This window comes from Corvus cornix, chromosome 4 (assembly GCF_000738735.6).
Source record: "Corvus cornix cornix isolate S_Up_H32 chromosome 4, ASM73873v5, whole genome shotgun sequence".
NCBI classification, from domain to species: domain Eukaryota; kingdom Metazoa; phylum Chordata; class Aves; order Passeriformes; family Corvidae; genus Corvus; species Corvus cornix.
Window position 1 is genome coordinate 47,778,829 of NC_046334.1, and position 19,459 is coordinate 47,798,287.

At 37.2% G+C, this 19,459-nt stretch overlaps 1 protein-coding gene across 4 annotated transcripts in view; it reads left to right on the plus strand.

Annotated features, from left to right (window-relative positions):
* GABRG1 (gamma-aminobutyric acid type A receptor subunit gamma1) overlaps positions 1 to 19,459 on the plus strand; it is a 62,910-nt gene that overhangs the window by 12,057 nt on the left and 31,394 nt on the right. For 3 of the 4 annotated variants that reach the window (XM_039551197.1, XM_039551200.1, XM_039551199.1), the window contains exons 2-3: positions 4,351 to 4,499; positions 11,603 to 11,670. In XM_039551197.1, coding sequence (XP_039407131.1) covers positions 4,351 to 4,499; positions 11,603 to 11,670 — 217 coding nt within the window. Of the gene's footprint in view, positions 1 to 2,044; positions 3,517 to 4,350; positions 4,500 to 11,602; positions 11,671 to 19,459 lie in introns of those variants that run through there. The other variant, XM_039551198.1, reaches the window with a different exon arrangement.

The window sequence follows — 19,459 nt, forward strand, 5'->3', positions numbered from 1 at the left end:
GTAGCACTGTGCCATGGAACAGAAATCTTCTAATGCTTGATGATGTATTTTTGTTCTAAATCATAGTCTCTCCAGACATGGTGAAAAATGTGAACCTTGCTGGAACAAATATATTTTACAGTAAATGGAGAGAGGATCAAGTGTTATGTTCTGTGTATAGTAAAATAACCTTTAGATGAACTTGGAAGGGAAAGGAATTCCTCTTTAATTAAGTTTGCCTTTCTTCCTGGGGTTGTGAAAGAGATGGGAAAGTGCTACCATTAAAGTGGAAGTGGAGTTAATTGACATTAATCTTCATAGGTTTCTTAGATTTATTTTAATGGCAAAGAAGTAAAAAGGTCCTCAGTCCAAGTTAACTGTTGTTAAATAATTGAATGGCATACCTGAATTTAACATTCTGTTTTCTCGTTTGGAATGAAGTTTTCTGCCTTCTGTCTTTCCCTCTATCCCATTCCAAACCCTGGAGAAAATGCTGGAGATACACAGGAAGTTGGTAAAAGATAAACAGTTTTGACCCATCTTGTTTTCTAAAGTGAGTGTTTCTTCATAGAACGTGGTCTAGCAAGCTCGGTTAAATCCTGGTAACACCATCTCAACTGATCCTGATGGCTGTGTACATCTGAAGGAATTTCTATCTTTAAAACAGACTAATTAAAATCTGTTTAGCATGAAAAATACTGGTAGTTCATATTCCTAGAAGTGAATATGTACACTGTGCCTGTCCTGTTGCCTTCACATGACTAGCTGCTCTTTTGAGGGAGCTTTTTGCAGCTCCTCCAAAAACAGCTGGATTGAAAATTCAAGTTGGCAGGTGGTGTGCTCTGCTTCACTGGAGGGCATTCAAAAGATTTCCTATATATTCTGGTCACTTCCTTCTTCCATCCAGCATAATTCCTTCTTACCACAGTCTGGCTGCTGTACATCAGTGGCTGTAGTTTAGGAATCAGAACTGTACAACTGGGTGCCGTCAGCATTTCAGAAACCCGTTATTACACACGGTGATGTTGGGCACATTTTAAAGAAGAATTAAAAAGATGGTATTCTGGTAGTGAGATGGGTTAATCTCAGTCAGTCACCTCTGAAAAGGCTGGCAAGATAGGAATAGCGAGAGTAAGAATAGCTGTTTTCACCATGTAGAACAGCAATAATTCAGGTTTTCCACATTTGGTTATATTATTATCTGATTCATGTTGGTTTCTCTGCTGGTTTAGCAAATGGGTTAGTGAGTCACAAGCTCTTGTAAGCCTTGTGTACTAGTAGAGAAGTCAATTGTATTTCTTTTCTAGTGGTTGGCACTTTTTTCAGTGTACAATATTTCCTAGATAAAATCAAAGAGTTCCATGTAAACCATCAGAAATGTGCATTTTAAACCAAGACTTGTCAGACACTAAGTAAAGAAATGTTGCCTCTAATGAAAGTATCTTCCTAAATGGATTTATTTACTAGTGTCTGGAAAATCACTCAGATGTTGGGATGGAATTTTTCCCTCTCCCCCTGGAATTGCATTAATAGCTTTCTGTAAGCTGTCATTGTATACCTATTTGTAGTTCAGAGTTTTAAAATTGGAGGAGGACCAGAGGTGCTCCAGTTAAATAAGACCGGAAGTAAAAAAAAATGAAAATTGAAAATTTGAAATGTGTTTGTATTTGCATTTTTTTCTTGTTAATTTCGAGTTTTTTAAATACAGTAAATCACAGAAAAGAGGCAAGTGGAGTTCAAAGAAGTTGTGCAGCTTCCATTTTTGGATGTCTGCAAAACCCAACTTGACCAAGCCATGAGTAACCTGCTGTGACCTCAGAGCAAGCCCTGATTTGAGCAGGAGGCTGGACTAGAGAGACCTCTCATGATCTCTTTCCCACGTGATTTGTCCTGTGAATCTATAAATAAAATTAAGGACTCTTTGAAATGTCAAGATATTCAAGTGACTGTGAGTTGAGGTGTTGTGGCTGTAACTCCTATTGGGTTTAGGTGATGATGGCATGACCTCTTGTACTTTCCATTTTGGCTAAATCTTTGCTCTTCTTAAAAGAGTTGTGGAAAAAACATTAAAGCAGAACATAATAGTGTCACAATCACTTCAAATTCTCTGCAAATAACTGGGCTGATCCAGAGAGTCAGGTGCCCTGTATCTGCAAGGAGGTCTCTTAATTTCACTGTACTGTCTGCTGTTTATGGGATGGAAGACACAAAGAAGAAGGTCAGTTTTGTGGTGGTTATGTCTCTTTCCTTAGAGACCTATTTATAAATTAACTTTTAACTCCTCATCATCTTAATGCCTCTGGGAAAAGGCTGGGATCGCCTCTGTGCTCTGAGCAACTGTAAGCTAATTTATAAAGTAATTAAATGCCAAAAAGTGCAAGCAGACCATAAATAGATATATGAGAAAAATCGCTGTGTGGCAACAAAACATGAAAGAGATGGCAATAGGTAGCTTTAAGGGAAAAAGAGTGTACATTTACAAAACTTAGCTTCCTAGTTTTAGTGCTCCCATTAGTGGGATCCTGCTAATGGGAAATGTTAAATATTTAATATCTGACATTTCTCTAATGTCTATGTAGTGCAGTAAAGATTAAGGATTTTATGATGCATTTCAATTTAAAAGAATGAAAGAGCTTTTCAGGCTGTTACGGGGAAGCTGTCAGTGAGCCTTGTATTTAGACTGCATATTACTTTCAGCAATAATAGACTCTTTCAACTTGTTTGCAGCAAGCTAGGTATGAAAGCCCTGATATCCTAACAGTGCTTTTGTTCAGCCTCTGGGAACCTATTGAGCTGTGGCAAGGTTTCTGTTGCGCTTCCCAAATTAAGCAGGCATGCCAAAACCACAGAGGAGTTTCCACAGCCATGACAGTTTTGATTTTCAGTGAGGCTTGCTAGTGTTATCCAAGAGGTGATGCAAGGCCTTGCTATTACAGACTGGTTTGAGGCTTTCCCACAAAGGACTGCAATAAGAGCCAGGCATGCTTTCTCTTACTCTGTCCTTTCCTGACTTTTTCTGTCCTTTCTTCATAAGGAACATACTGGTAGTCTTCTTTCCTGTCGTAAACTTGCCAGAAAATTCCACCCTTAGTTTTGAGGGCAGCATATGTCTGTGTAACCTAGAAGCCCTTAAATCCTTTTTTTAATAATAAAGCAGTAACATTTTTAGTTTTGGTATACAATGCGAATTGGCACAAGGATGGTAATTTAATTCCTTTCTTTTACTGGAATATTGTACTTGTGTTAGCATTGGATCTGATTTATAGGGGCTGCATATTTTCTGCAATTGCTAGCCAGTGCCCATTTGTGGATATAGGTTGTGTGACTTAGTTACTGCTATCAGTCTGATGCACTTTGCTTGACCTCAAGCCCATAGAACTTCCTTGAAATAAACGGAATGAGTAATACAGATTGCAGTTTTTAGCACTGGAGGAATACTGAAGTCCATACTCATTTGATTGAAATGGAAAGAACACTACTTCCAGGCATTCTTTGACCTTTTGGTGATATCTGAGTGAATTTGCAGACGCAACCAAGGTATTGCAATTTTTTTTAATGATCTAGTGATTCACTATCTATTGCTGCTTATCTAATTAAAAGATAGGTAATAAATGAATGTGTAATTAATTTTGTTGTGCATTTTTTTCTTGAAAAAATATTAGATAGTTAACAAATGGTCTTAAAATGGTGTACCATTCCTTTCAGTTAACTATACCATGTATACATACAGATACATAATTGACGTATATCTGCAGCTTACTGCTTCTGCTAATGTTTAGTTGTAGCACATGGATGTAGTGTTTGTTTGCTGGCTTAAAATGTGAATGGAGTTTAGTAAGTGTACAAGTCTTATTTTTTTATATCATAGTTAGAACAGAGGCTACTAGGAGGGGGGTTCTGTTGATACTCTTTCAAGTGGCATACAATAGGTATGCTATTGTGAAGATTAAGCATCTCTTAGAAATAGTATTTGAAAAAGAAATGTGTGTAGGGAAAAGCTTTGGAGTTACACTTCTGTTTTACAACAGGAAAAGGCTGACAGTAAGATGATGCCTGCTGCTGCTTTTATGGGTTTGACTCATGGCTTGAGTTTTTCTGTATGGGTGATGTGTAAATGCCTCTATTAACACATTTATTAGCTTACACTCTCCACCACCATAAAATAAAATGTTGGTATATATATATATGTTGTAAATAAGGGCCTGCTTCTTTCTTTTGGCACCAGAAAAGTGCATTTGGGTGTTCACAAAGTACTCTAAACAGTTTTCAATTTTTTATCTCTTTCTTCTCCAACTTATATGTATTCAGTTTCATTGTGTCTTGTGTTTTTCTAATCTTGGTGGTTTGTTTTTTCTTAATCACATCACATAGAGCTGATAAAGCAGATGATGAGGATGATGAAGATCTAATGGTGAATAAGACATGGGTCCTTGCACCAAAGATACATGGTGGCGATGTAACTCACATACTGGATTCCTTGCTTCAAGGATATGACAATAAGCTTCGGCCAGATATTGGGGGTAAGCTCATAAAAGGATTCAGTGTAATAGCAAAAGTGAACTAGAGATGGTGTGCATTTTGTGAAAGATGACAAAACTCTGCTTATTGCAATTTTAAAAACTCAATATAGCAAGCTAAATGTAAGAGCAATAAAATGCAGTGGTTTTCTGGAACTAGTAAAAATAATGTTCTATGCAAGATTAGACTTCATGTTCTACTTATAATCTTTTTTTTTCTTATGGAAAGTATTGGTTTTGGGGGACAGTGAGCAATCTATAATAAGTCACTAAAAGGCAATTATGTTTTTTTTAACAAAGATCTTCTGACAGAAAGAATTGTAGATGTAAACTAGCCATGGTCATTTCAAAAATTGATCTTGAGTCTGTAGGACTTCATTAAAGAATTATTCCTAGAGGTTTTATTCTTACTGTGGGAAATGCATTGTGTCTGTTTTGAGAAAATAGAACTCAACTCAGTTATCTTCTTTCCTTAGCTAAGATTTTGAAAAAAAAATTTAGGAGTCTAAAAATATAACTTAGGACCCATCTTTTCTGGTGAAATATAGGAAGAAAAACTGCATTGCTATAGATCAAACTTTGCAGCTAGTAGAAAGGCAATTTTGTCTTTCAATAGTCAAAGCATCAATTTGCATATAACTATTGAATGTAAATATTTGGAAGAATCTTGTTTTGAAAACATGAATACATGAAACCTTGCCAGCTCCTGTCTGCCACTTGCATGCAGGGTCAAATAAGGAAAACAATATATTTTCTCTGAGTTTATTTCCTGAAATGTGAAGGAAGAGGTGGAGGACATAAGTATTTGTTACGTACCTGGTATTCCCTATCAAAGGAATGCCATGTGAATCTGAAAGTTACTTATATGATAAATAATACAACAATCTAGGCCTGTTTCATTTACACAGGGGAAGAGAAAGATGTGATCTCAAACTGTGCATTTTCCTTTGAAAGCTTCTGACAAATTGTTTTCTTTCCCAAACTTCGTAGTTCTGTTTTATTTTTGACTGTTATCCTGAAGATATTGAAAGGCAATAATTCTCTCCCTGTCATAATATGGTCACATGTGAATCTCATAAAGTTTGGTTTAAGTCTTTTTCTTCATGTTCATTTAATTGAATTTCTAAAAACATTTAGACAACATGAAAAGTCCTCCAGCATGATTTTCCTTAAATTCTCAATGTGTGACAATTGTATAGGATTACTGTTGTGTTTTTTTCCCGTTTCATGCAACAGACAGAAAAGTGATTATGAGGAAATAAATGGTCTCTTCTAGGATTCCTTCTAATGAGTAGCTGGTAGGTGGGGATGAAAGAAAAGAGAATTCTTTTTCTCTTCTCTCCTCATAAAACTTACAAGTAAATGGAGAAAACACAGAGGAGGAATTCATTCTGTCATGTTAAATGCATTTAGATGGGCATGAAAGAATTTTGATGTAATTCTTACCTTTACTTTTCTGGTTACATAGAGAGTCTTGATAGGAAAAACACTCTGTCTTTTTGTGAGTAACTCAATGTACAGCTTTTTGGATTCAAAATATCAGTTCGCAAAAGAAGACACTTAGTTCTAGTCTCTCTCACATAGTTCTAGTCTCTCTCTCTCTTCTCAAAAGTTCTGTACCAATTCTGGGGCCTGCCTCCATCCACTATACTAGAACATAAAGTTCATGAGTTATCAGCCAGAGTAATGAATAAAGGAAATAAATGAATTTGGGAGTATTCACTTGGTTTTGAGGAGAGCAAATGTTAAGTATGATTTCGCCACAAGGAAGAAATTTTGGACAACATAAGCTGAAATTTCTGACTTCAGGTGAAGGCACTGGATTCTGTCCAGTTGTTTGGGAACTGCAGCAGATATCTGACAGAAAAACAAAATCAGACTATAGTTTATTCATCTTAATCTGCTTCAAATATGCAGAAAAAAATCTGGTGTCAGATCCCTTTCTTCAGAGTCAGGTCTTGTACAACAAGGTTATTGAACTGGAATTCTCTTTACCTTTCAAACCATTAGTATCCCACAGAACATTCTTATGATTGAATTACAAAGCTCATTTAAAATAGCAAATTTTTTTTTTTTTAACTTGGACTTTTTCGGTTTGAATCCCAGAGCAGAATTTTGTGTTTTCTTCCTGGTGTTGACGCAGAATTTCACCATCTCAGAGTGAGATAAGGGTTTCATTGTTAAACGTGAAGTCAGTTGAGAGAGATAGTAAAGGAGAGCCAAATGAAAATTGAAGTTTTGGAGGCAATACTGAAATTTAATAGGGGAAAACCAGTCTGTTATTTTCTGTTTGTCTCATTCAAATATCCATGAGTTGTATTAATTTCTTAGCTGCTACCCTTTGCCAAGTTTATTAACCTTGCTAGTCTTTAATTCAATTTATGTAGTAGGCTTGTGGTGTTTGGAGCATAAGGGTTGTAACATTCTTCTCTCAGTATGAAATAATAGTAGTTATCAGACGAAGTCTCCTGTCTGCGGTCTAAATACCTTTAATTACAGATACGACCTTGGAGTGTTGATATACTAATAAAGCAGTATTATTCTCACTGTAACATTACCTTTTGGATGCATGATTTTATAACCACACTGTTTTAGGTTCAGTCCTGCATCAACGTAGCTATTATTTTTGAACTTTCATTTTTAAAGGAAAGAATTCTGGCTGCTCATTGTTCCACCTCTCTCATCTTAGGGACAGTGATATATTAATATTATCCTATCAATGTACAGATCATTTTTTTCCAGCAGTGATATGTGTATGGGTGAAACAAAACTGATCTATCTGAAAATACAATTAAAAATAGGAAGAAATCATCACATATCTACAACTTTAGTGGGTGTGTTCAAGCAGTGGTTTAAGACAAGTCATCATTGATGGAAATTTTAAGAATGGTCGTAATTTAGGGATGATTCCTCATGGACATAGAAAAATTGGATACCTAGAGAAATTCGGATAGTTGTTCTTGTCCTATAAGCAGGGCATGGGTAAATAATTACATCTCTCAAGTGCACTAATGTGAATGTTCTAAGAGATATAAAGGATACATGGAAAATACTGGACTTTCAAATAGAAGTGCTAATTCTCAGACAATAATAGGTGTTAGGGAGGTATTCTGTTGAACAGGTGCTCTTAGTGTAACATTGATGAAAGTATGATATAGGCAGAAAAGTAACAAGCTCAAACTAATGTTTAAAGATTTTCATATTTTTATATATTTTTAATGTATTTGTAACTTTGTAGACTGTTAATACATAGTTATAATTTCAAGTACTTTTCCTGACCTCTCCCATAGTTTAACAAACTCTTACTAGTACATTCTTGAAATTCTGTTCAGTCTTGCCTTTAGTCTAGCAAGGACACTTTGTTTTGCACCTTACATTGTAGACAAAATAAAGTGTAGGGCCAAAAGGTTGGGGGGGGTCCAGTGGGCCAGAACCTGGGGGAAGTTACCTAGCCAACTGCTCTTCTAACTGGACAATATTTGTTCAATATACTAGTTAATAACCTTATAAAAATTGTAGAAATACTGTATCACATGTGCGTATCGCCACATTGTGCACCTCGAAAGCTTTTGATTAAAGGCTTGCTTTTACATTATCATTTTAACACTGGAAAGGTTTTGAGTTTTATTCAAGGCAACAAAACAAGCAGGAAAATATCAAGTAAAGGTAGCGAGAGATGTATTCTGAGTTTAAGAATATTTTCCAAGAATTAAAGAAAATCAAAATACAAGAGCAAGATGTAGAAACACATATTCAGGGAAGGATAAAGGTATTGGATGTGTGCATTCCATAGAGAATGATGGAAATAATAAAAGTGGTGGGTAGGATTATTTGCTGAAGATGGATTTCTTTTAAATAAAAGGGCAAAAATTGTGGAGAACAGGGCTCTGCTTTCATCAAAATCACTTTGAAAAAATTTTTCAGAGGTTACCTGGCAGCCTGCTGCAGACACTTGAAGTTGAATTTTCAATATAAGTAGCCATGTAAGTAATAATCTTAGATAGCTGGTTGTGAGAATTGTATTATTCCATTAAAAGCTATTACAAATTGAAGGTCTCTGTTATTTCTGAATGTGGTAGTCACCTAATTTCTTTGTTGAATAACTGCTTTGTCACCAAAAGGGGATGCTTCTTTAGGCAAGTAATGAGGAGTTATAGAAAATATGCTCAAAGAAAATTAGCCTGGATGAAATTACAAAAGTGGTCTTAGTTAAAGAGCATAATAAGTAATAATTAAAAACAGAGGTGATGTGCCTTAGACCTTCATTAGAAAATGAGGGAATTGTGGTAAACTGTGGGGACTGGTTAGTGAATTTAGATGTACTACCATGCTCTTGGTTAATGTATTGAAGTAAGGGATTGGAGTAATGAAAATGGAGCAGTATTAGGCAATAAAAAGTGCAATGTTCTGCAATTTTACGATAATGATAATTATTTCTGTCAGGAGATAGGTGTTTATAGAATGAGAATAGCTGATCAGAAGAGCTCTTAGGTGTACCAAGAAGAGATACTTCAAATACCAAAAGCTGAAAATTGTACCTGCAAAAATATAGGCTAAAAACCAGGCCCTTTGGATGGCAGGGGCAATTACTAAAATAATTTGTCAATGGTTGAGGTAGATTTTTATCACTACGATATGTCTATCAGGAATAAACATTTTTCAAAATTTTTAAAACTAGAAGAAGTTTAGTGTAGTGGAAAGAAGGTGTCAAAGCAGGAAATTAGAAAGTGAGAATATCTCTCTAGATTGGGCTTACCAAACAGGTTCCCTGTGTGCTTCAGCTACATTAGAAGCTGATGAACAGTCCCTTGTGGTCAGCTGCTCCTTTGTGCTCTTCTTTCTCTTTCCCTCCCTCTTGAATATGCACTCTGTTATCCTCTCACCTTCTTACTTTACTCTAGCCTGGGTCATAACTGTCCTTCAGTGCAAACATTAAAAGTGTTCAAGCCCTTTCTCCCCTTGTTTAGATCACTGCTGTTCTGCACTTCATGCAGGATGTGTTTAACAGTCTTCTTCCTACTTGTAGTGTTTTCAGGGCTGATACCAAATTTTAAAGTGAAATAGGAAGCATTCATGGTAGGAAAATCTTCTCAAACCATCTTTCACTATTAGCTCTTTGTGAAGAGCAAATGAACAATACTAATTTTATGGATGTCAAATTAGTATCAAGAAGGTATTTTCCTCCAGCATTTGTCATTTTCATGAACTCTTATCAATTCTAGTTCAAGAACTCAAGAAGTATTAATTGATTCTTCTAATTCAGAAGTACTTTTCTCTGTACCATACAGGTAACAAAATAGCTTCTTCCAGCCCTCTTGAATTGGGTTTCTTTCTCTGGATCATTTACGTCAATTAAAATAATTTCAACAGAGGCAAAATTTTGAACTGTTCTCTGGCTCTTAATACCTCTAATAATCTTACTCAGAGCAGCTTGGAAAAGGCAAAATGAACTATGTGGCTCACCACAGGAGAGCCCTTGTGGCAGGTGAAGTACTGTGTGATGCAAGTTGGAGTTTCTTAAAATTGACGCAGCCCCCATTAAAAACTGTGTCACTGACAGGAAGTATTTATTTTTTCCCCAAGGAAATAAATCGGTTTCCAGAATCTTTTTTAAACTTTCTGTGAAGCATGCTGGGGATGCTGACCAAGTGACTGTGCTCTGGTCATAAAGAAAATCCTTTGTGCAGCCTCACTAGTGTTCTTTCTGTCAGGCTTAGGTTTCACATCATTAACCAGATTTGGAATCAGGGAGAATTTCCTCCCAGGTAAGCTTGGCAGGGAGAACGTATCTTGGGATGTTTAGGAAATGTATCTTTCCTGTCATTGTAGCTTGCAAGGATGTCAGTGATACCATCTTTCTTTCTGTACATCTGTTCAAGTTCTAAGAAATTTGAAAAATCTTCTTAACATTTTAGGTTTGTTCTTGAACAACCTCTTTGTTCTTGGACAACCTCTGAAGTTTTTCTGTATAAAAAAATTAAATCTAATGACCCAGGGTCCATCTTGTATGAAATCAAAATGCTTTTTTGTTTGTACCTTCCCCCTTTTTTATCTTCAGATAGAAAGAGATGCTTATTTTATTGTGCCATATCATAAAAAGACCAGCAGAGCTCTATTATTATTGTCCCACTTCATTCCACTGGGTACTAGGACATAACATCCTCTTGTGTCCACATTCTGGTTCTCTAGTACAAACTAGAAGAAAATTCTTGGTAAATTGATGAAATTAAAATGCATCCTCACCTCTTTGATTTGTGCATTTTTTTTTCTGTATAAACCAGTTAAGAGTTAAAAACTGAACTATCAAAGCCTCCTGTACTTGAAGTGGGCCTTTCAGGGAAACTCTCTTAGACTTTGTGTCCTTCTGTAAACGCACAAAGGAGAGAGTATATTCTGTAAGGGAATATATTTTTAAAAATTTTTGGTCTTTTGTCTGCTCAGTGAGAGTGCTTTCCCTGTTTTTAAAGAAAAGTAAGTTTGGTAATGTTTAACTTCTAAATGACTTTCATTGAGGAGCTTTCAGTGGTGTTTGAACCAGTGTATTCATCAAGCTGGTGAAGGAACATCAGTAATCCCTTGGTGTGCTATAGCTTCATGAACTGACGAAACCTGTTGTGAAAAGTTATTTTGTATTTGTTACACATTCTCAGTAGAAATTGATAGAAGGCACTTCATATTGATTCCTTACAGCTGATAAACACATCTGTCCCAAACCTCATGGTTTGTTGTATGAAAAAAATTTTTCCAAACTTTTTTTCTGTTTAGGATTGTATTTTTATGTTGGAAGACAGTTTTTGGGTTTCCTGTTTTATTTGTTTTTCTTCCTTTACCTTTTTTAGCTGTCTTATATTTGTTCAAAAAGCACAGGTGGGGATTGTGTTATGAACTAAGAAATTCAATTTGATAATTCTGAAAATTCATATGAAATAAGAGAGCCAAGTCATATATGATCTTTCACAAAATGAACAAACCAGAAATCTAATTATTCTGAATCAAATAAAAGAATATCAGAACAACACTGTTGTTTTAGTTAAATAAATTATATTGCACTGACAATGCACAGAGTTAATTAAAGATGTAATTATTATGGTTACTGTTTTGTTTAGTGAGAACTACGGTAATTGAAACAGATGTCTATGTTAACAGCATCGGTCCAGTTGACCCAATCAATATGGTAAGTTCTGATTATTGACAGAATACATCATCTGCATGTTGCTATGGATTAATATTATGAAATAATTCTAATCTCAATTAAATAAGTTTCTTTATTTTTTATTGTGTATTTTTATGCTGTTGGATATGATTGTGGTTATTGCAAAGGTACATTTAGTCTCTGTTTGAAATTGTTGTAATTTTAAAAATACATTTGTTCTTTTAAAAAAATGGGGCCACACAGAATACATTGCATCAGATTCTTGTTTTAGTTTGTGTTGAATATTTCCACAATGTTTGCATATACCTGGTTTATCTCTGGCCTGGTTTGATTTCCTGGAGCTACTCTTCAGAGCCTAAGAAAAATAACATTTGACACAGCAGTTGTGAGCAAAATTATTTTCAGTGAGGTGATCCATTGTTTGGTTGGTTTTTCTTCAAATTCATGGAAAGAAAAATTTGAAATTAACTCTTTTGTCTTCCTTTTTCAATTTAGTCTTCTGTGTCCTTTTCTCTGTGTGTGTATACGTGGCTGGTTTCTTAGAAGTTGAGCAATGCATCTCACCTGGTTTCTGGTAGACCTCTTGAGCTCTCACCTATCTGTTTAGTACCAACACTGAAGTAACAGCACTTATGAGGAAGTTGAGTGTGTGGTATTTTCTTAGTTCCCTTAGGTCATGCATTGTATGAGATGGTTGTGTTGGAAGCTTTATAAAGGCCTTTTGGCATGACTTCTGCCCAGGACCAAGATGGCACTTGCCCTCAGGTTATTTTGAGTTTACCTCCTTTAACAAAGGTAAACTCCTTTTACCTCCCTACAAAATTGCTGACAGTGTTGAATTTGCATGGCAGAGAAGAGTTTTGTTCAGAGGCTGGAGTATGCCAGTGCAGGGGGCTTCTGAGCATTTTCTGAGAGTGCAGTAATTCTCAATTATTGTTGAGGATCTTGTGGTTTAGATGTACGTCATCATGTGTGGGTGGGGAATAGCGACTTTTGGTAATGGGAAGCCAAGCAAGAAAAACCAGTGGTATAGATACTGTGGATAAACAGGCAGATCTGTGGCAAAGGATATTCATTCTAGCATAGTGATCGAAAAAACTTAGGGTTGTCTTTACCTGGGCTGTGGCAGGGAAATCCATGTCTCAGGCCAGGACTGTATGTAATGAAGTGTGTGATAGAGCATAAGAGCAATGGAGTGGGGAAAATTTTCCAGCTTCCATGTCTGGTGTAAGTGGTGTCTTTGTTTTTTTCTGTCTCCCTTTTGTGGTATTTCTCTTTTGGTTCTCTCTGTCCAGTCATCTTCTGAAGGAACTTAACTGTGGAAGCAAACTGTGAGGATGTGTGAGGAGGATCTAGCAAGTGGTAGAGACTTCTTTTTCCAGTAACCTATGTAAGCTCTTCAGCCTGGGGCCAGTAGGTATTGCACACACTGGAACTGAACATGAGAAATGCTTACAGATTCAGTTTTCTAGTTTTAAAGAGCCAGCACATGTCTGGCTTTGCAGAATAACCCTGCCCCATCTCCCATGCCCTCCTCTTGTCTCTACAGCCACTGGGTAGTCTTCCAGTTATGGTTCAGCTGTGAACCGTGACCTCTCCTGTGCCCACAGCTGCCTTCTGCTTACTCAGCCCAGAGCTGGGAGTATCAGCCATGGAACTGTTTCATGTCAGTTATTTAGAGGTCTCTCCACATCTGCTAGAGCTGTGCTCAAGCTGGGTGGTGATGTCCTTGCCATGCTGCTAGTAAAAGCCAGTCATACTGGCTTATAGTCCAAGGTAAGGATTGGTATCCTACTGAAAAGGTATATTACTTCACTAGAGAGAGGGATCCTATTATTTAATAATGTATATTAACTAGATGTTTCTCTCCAACTTTCTGATTTCTCTTAAAAGAAAAGATAATGAAGCATGCCACCAAAGGGTAATAAGGTAAATGTTACTAAGGTATAGAACTTCAAAAACTATTCTAGTCTTTTTAAAAATGGACAGAAAACTACTTAGCAATTTAAATTACAGTCTAAAACCACTGTGGCCTTCATGAAAGGCCAATTGCTTTCACTGGCCTTGGACTTCAAGAACATGGCTTGTATGAGCATCTGACATCAGCACAGAGATCAAACATTTGTAAAAATAAGTAAAACCATGTATCTGAAAATAATTTGATTAGGGTTTCAAAAAAAAAAGTTTTTGTTCTGGGAAACAATGTTCTCAGCAAAATAAATAGTAACAAATTTTACCCAGTAAGCTCTCTTAATGTGGGCTGTTGGTTTCCTTAGGAAGGCACTTTCCTTGGAGTCAATACTGTTTGAGATTTTTAACTAATAATCCAAAAATTGCTTCCATTTCAAGGGCTGTCCTTAGTCCCTTATTTGATTACTTAATTTGATTACTTAATAAGAGAATACATTTTCTGTGATTTCCAATCCCCATTTGCCACATACGTTAATTTACACTGGCAAATGTTGTCCTTTAACTATTAAGCTTGGATACCACATGATGTAGAGGGTATTTTTTCTGACAGTGATGCTGAAGCAGCATATCAAGGGAGTATGTTTGTCTGAAAGCTTTAGAGAACACATACTATGAGAGGAAACAGATTTGTTTTTTTAATTGTCTATTTTCCCCTTGCTATTTGATAAACTTTTGTAATTGGGGTCTATGCATGACATTCATTAGGACTTGTTTTTGAAGGCTGTTGTATTTTGGCGCAACATTTTGGATGCTATAGTCATCCCATGATTAAGGTGCATTTTGCTAGAGATTGTGACCTCTTCAGGCACCTGCAACCTGAGGAAACACCTTTAACAAGTGTCTGGATCAGTAGCGTATTTAGGCTTAAAATACTAAGTCTAAAAATTTTTGAATCTGTCTTTTAGAGCTAACCTGTGCTATGCATTGTACAAAGCCATCTAAAATGCAGCTAAGTGCCATTACATGGCACATGCAGGACTACCAGGGTATCAAGCCCAGCCAACGTGGATTTGTGAAAGTAAGGTCTGTCTTGATCAACCTGGTCTCCTTCTGTGACAAAATGACCAGCTAAGTAGACAAGGGAAAGGCTGTGGTCCATCTAGACTTCAGTATAATATTTGACACCATCTCCCACAGCATCCTCCTGAAAAAACTGGCAGCTCATAGCTTGGATGGGTGAACTCTAGAATGGGTAAAAAACTGGCTGGCTGGTTGGTCCCAGAGAGTTGTGGCACATGGAGCTCAATTCAGTTGGCAGCCAGTTGCTAGCAGTGTTCCCCAGGGGTCGATATATTGGGGCAAGTTCTGTCTTTATTGATGATCTGGATGAGGGGATCAAGTGTGCCTTCAGTAAATTTGCAGATGACACTAAGTTGAGTGGGAGGGTTCATCTGCTTGAGGGTAGGAAGGCTCTGCAGAGAGACTTGGCCAAACTTCATCAGTTGGCCAAGGACAACTGTAGGAAGTTAATAAGGCAATGTGCCAGGTCCTGCACTTTGGTCTCAACAACCCCATGCAGTGCTACAGGCGGGGGTAAGAGTGGCTTGAGAGCTGTTCAGCAGAAAGGGACTTGGGAGTGCTGATTGACAGCAGCTGAACACGAGCCAGTGTGTGCCCAGGTGCCATCCTGGCCTGTATCAGCAATAGTGTGGCCAGCAGGACCATGGCAGGGATTGTCCCCCTGTGCTTGGCACTGGTGAGGCTGCACCTTGAGTGCTTCAGTTCTGGGTCCCTCACTTTAAAAAGGACATTGAGGTGCTGGAGCATGTCCAGTAAAGTCCAGCAAGGCATATGAAATATCTAGAAAACCTGTCTTAGGAGGAACAGCTGAGGGAGCTGGGTTTGTTTACTCTTGAGAAGAGGAGGCTCAGGGGGAAGGAACCTCATCATTTGGTACAACTCCCTGAAAGGAGGTAGTGAAGCAGGGCCCACTCTCTTTTACTGTGCCTACCGTGAGAGGACAAGAGGAACTGCCCTCAAGGTGAGGCAGGTGATACTCAGATTGGATATTGAGAAACTTTTTTCTCTGTTTGGATAGTCAGGCATTGGAATAGGCTGCCTGGGGAGGTGGTAGAGTTAGCATTGGCAGTCACCTGGAGGTGTTCAGTAGGTGTCTGGATCTCATGCTGGGTGATGTGGTTTACTGATTTAGGGGCTACAGTTCTGGATTGGTGGTCAGACTTCATGATCTTACAGCTTTCTTCCAACCTTGATGATTTGATGATTTTAAGTGCATTTTTATTAGCAAAATCTTGATCCTCAGTAGCTCTGCAGTAGTCTAGGGTTTTCTTTACAGAGTTTAGATATGCAGTGGCTATTTAGAACCTATTTTTACTTTATATTGAACATTATAAGTAGAAGTATTAGGCTTTTACTGCCTTTCTCCTTCCAAGCTAGGGCCAAGATGAAAAGCAACCACTGTTTGGTGGTGATCAAAGTAGCAGAGTCAGATATATGGTCCCAGTGCAAAAATGCATGTTGGTGCATGCTGCCTGTTGGCCTCATTAGCTTCCTCTGCCCTGTATTGATCCCCCAAACCCTGTGTATTCATAAATATGCAAAGTTTTGTGCTGCTGATGCCCCAAGATGTCCAGGGGAGAACCATGCCAGCACACAGTTGGCAATCACAGCTTTTGTGGTTTGACAAGATGGTTCAAGTGGACAATTCAGCTGGCTGGGAGAGGCATGGCACCCCTCCAAGACATTTTTGCCTTCCTTTAACTAAGAGAAGACCTTTTCTTGTAATTTCTGTTTGATCAAAACTCTCATGACAATAAAGACTAATACCACAAATTAGAGAAATTTTTTGAGAAGGAATGCGGGAGCAGTTCCTTAAGTAAGATGCAGAATTGCATTGTGTCAAAAATGAAGATCAAAGAGAAGAGTTTATACTTTCCCTGTATTTGGTGTATATTTACTCAAGTTTCATATAGTAAATAGTTAGAAAGAAGCAGATTGTTTCTGGATAGATGCACAGATATTGTGACTGATAGACTAAAAACTGAAAGTGCTCCACCACACTGTCTATATCTGTCTGTATAAAACTGCATACATATATAAATATGTAAGTTTACCGAAACAAAATGATGCTTTTAAATTCCTTTGCTTTTTAATGTGTTTCTAAGTCATGACTTAGCACTTTGTAGCATTCTGATATCATAGCCATTTTAGTGTGTTTGAGTGCTACTATTTTTTATTTCCCTTCCTGCAGATGAGATGATGCTCTGTATTCCCTTTCTGTATTTATTACTGGAACTTGCTGTTAGAAGGTCCAATATGAAAATTCCAGGATAAATTTTTAGGACTGCACTTCACTAGAGTAGTTCAGTTTCCTTGTTATTTTCCAACATTTCTCTTCTGTGGATAATTTAGCTTTTGTCACATGATCTTTGCTTATTATCCATTGAAGGCTACTGTGACTGCAGGTTGAAGCCATACTTTAAAGCCTACCACTCTAATTTTTAACAGGAGAGCTAAATCACTTAGAAAATCAGATACTCACAGAGTATACAATATGCTACTTTAGTAGGCAGACTGCATGGCCTGGACGTTGGTAGGATACAATTTGTCTTGTCATATTGTACCATTTATGACTTTATGTAGAATGGTGGTGAATTTTAAGTATCCTTTGACTTGTAAATTCCACTTCTTTCTCTAGTTGCAGTAATTAGCTGCAGATTTTTTTTTTTTCCAAAGTATTCATGTATCAATGGGATCAGCATCCTGAAACAGATTGCTCAACACTATTGCACATGTGGAGGATACTTTATAGCCTGGTGTGTCACTGCACTTATTCTACTGGTCACTAAATTTGTATTGAGGGTTTGAAGGTTTGTACTCTTACTTTACAATGCAATTTAATTTACACAAAGTATACTACAGTATAAGTAATCATGACCTGAAGATACTTTACCTAAAGGTACCCTGAAATCCAGTACTTAAAGATACACACTCTTTCTGTGCATTATTCTGTAAAGGTAGTTTAAACTCTGGTTTTGAATTGTATTCAGTGTTGTGCTACTCAATGGTACTGGATTTAGCAAGGCCCTGATCCTGCAGATAACTAGTCAGTTTACATGTGTGAACATTGACTTCACATGTCACATTGACTTAAGGATTTAACAAACGCTAGAGAAAAAAATCCAAAGTAAGAATTGTCCAGAAGGAAAGATGTGAACTCTGTCTTCCTCCTTGTCTGACTGTCTGTTACAGAGCTCTGTGTCTAAATGAACACAGTTCCACATGAGAAATGTAAACACAGTAAATCAGGGCTATGCAAATGCTGCAATAGTAGTAAGAATTCAGAACTGGGTTAACACTGTTTGATAGGTCTTGTTGTGGTTAGTGAAATGCACCTGAAGCTTTTCCTGGAGGTTAGAATTGCTTTCATGTTTGAAGAAGACTGTTTTGAGGAGAACCACTGTCTCTATGAGCTTTATACAGACTTTCTGAAAGGAAGATCATGAGGGATGCAGTTTGGCCCATATTTGAGAATTTATGAGGTTTCCTAGGTTGTGGTTATTCATTGTGCAAGCAGTCAAAATTTTTGGAAAGTCAAGTTTGTGCACTTTATGCAAATTGGTTTAATTCTCTTTCAAATGGCAGGTGTTCTGTGATCAATTTGTTCATAAAACAACGAGCCTATGAATATTACCTTCTTCTTACTGCACAGTATCTTCTTTGAAATAAGCTAGAATAATATTTTTTTTCCCAACTCACTCTGTTATTTCAATTAGGGAAGATAGATTCCAATCATTGTGGTGCTTGTCAGCACGGCAAGTGATCATGGTTGATTGGCTTGCTCAGATGACTGTTTGAGATTGATGGACACTGTTCATTTACAGCAGCTGAGTAAATACTCCTTCAGTAGGCTTGAGCATTGTTTTTTTCTGTTATGGAGTATACTTAGAAGTCAAACCCCATATTTCTGCTGGCAGTTCTTATGTTACCAGCTCTAGAAGCTACATGATACTTCACAAGTACAATTTCATGATTGTTCTCTCTTTTTTCCTCCCCCCCCAAAAAAGATTAGCTTAAATTGATTAATCTGGTTCTTGCAGTTTGGCTGCTGCTATTGCAAGATAACTCTAAGCTTGTCTTGTTCAGGGAGAATTGGCCAAATACATGCAGTATTCTGCTCATACTGGCTCAGCATAGCAGTTCCTGTGTTGTTCCCAATTTCTGTGATCAATTTGAAGGGAATGGTGAGGGATGAGGGAAAATGCAGCTACTGTACAACTGACAAATGTTGCTGTAGCCTTCCGAAGCCAAAGCAGAGAACAGGCATCTTTTCAGTCTGCACTTTAAACAGCATTCAGTATTTTTCCTGTTTTTAGCTGCAGTTTACCTGTTGTCCCTTAATAGGTATGAAGCCAGGAAAGGTACTGAAGGTTCCACACAAGTCACTAGGAAAATCTATGCTCCTTGCTGTAAAATATGGCCTGATTTCTGTGTGCCATATAATAGCAATGTTATTATGTAAGGCTGCAGTCTTTTTGTGCTGTGGTTGGTTCTTATATCTTAGATTAGTTCATGCTTTAGGAAATACTGGTTTCATATTGTACCATTGCATCACTTAAGCCACAGTTGGCATGGTTGCAGTAATGATAATTATCAATATATTACTACTACTACTACTACTACTACTACTACTACTACTACTACTACAACAACAACTACTGTTTATTTTTACTTCACTCCCCTAATTGGAAATCCAGTTTATATCATCTCAGATTCTTAGCATTCACAGCCAGAGCAATAACCAAACTGCCTCTGAAGTATCCAAGATTTCAGATGTAAGTGCTCTGTTGTTGCATAGGGCTGATCTTTGATTCTGTAA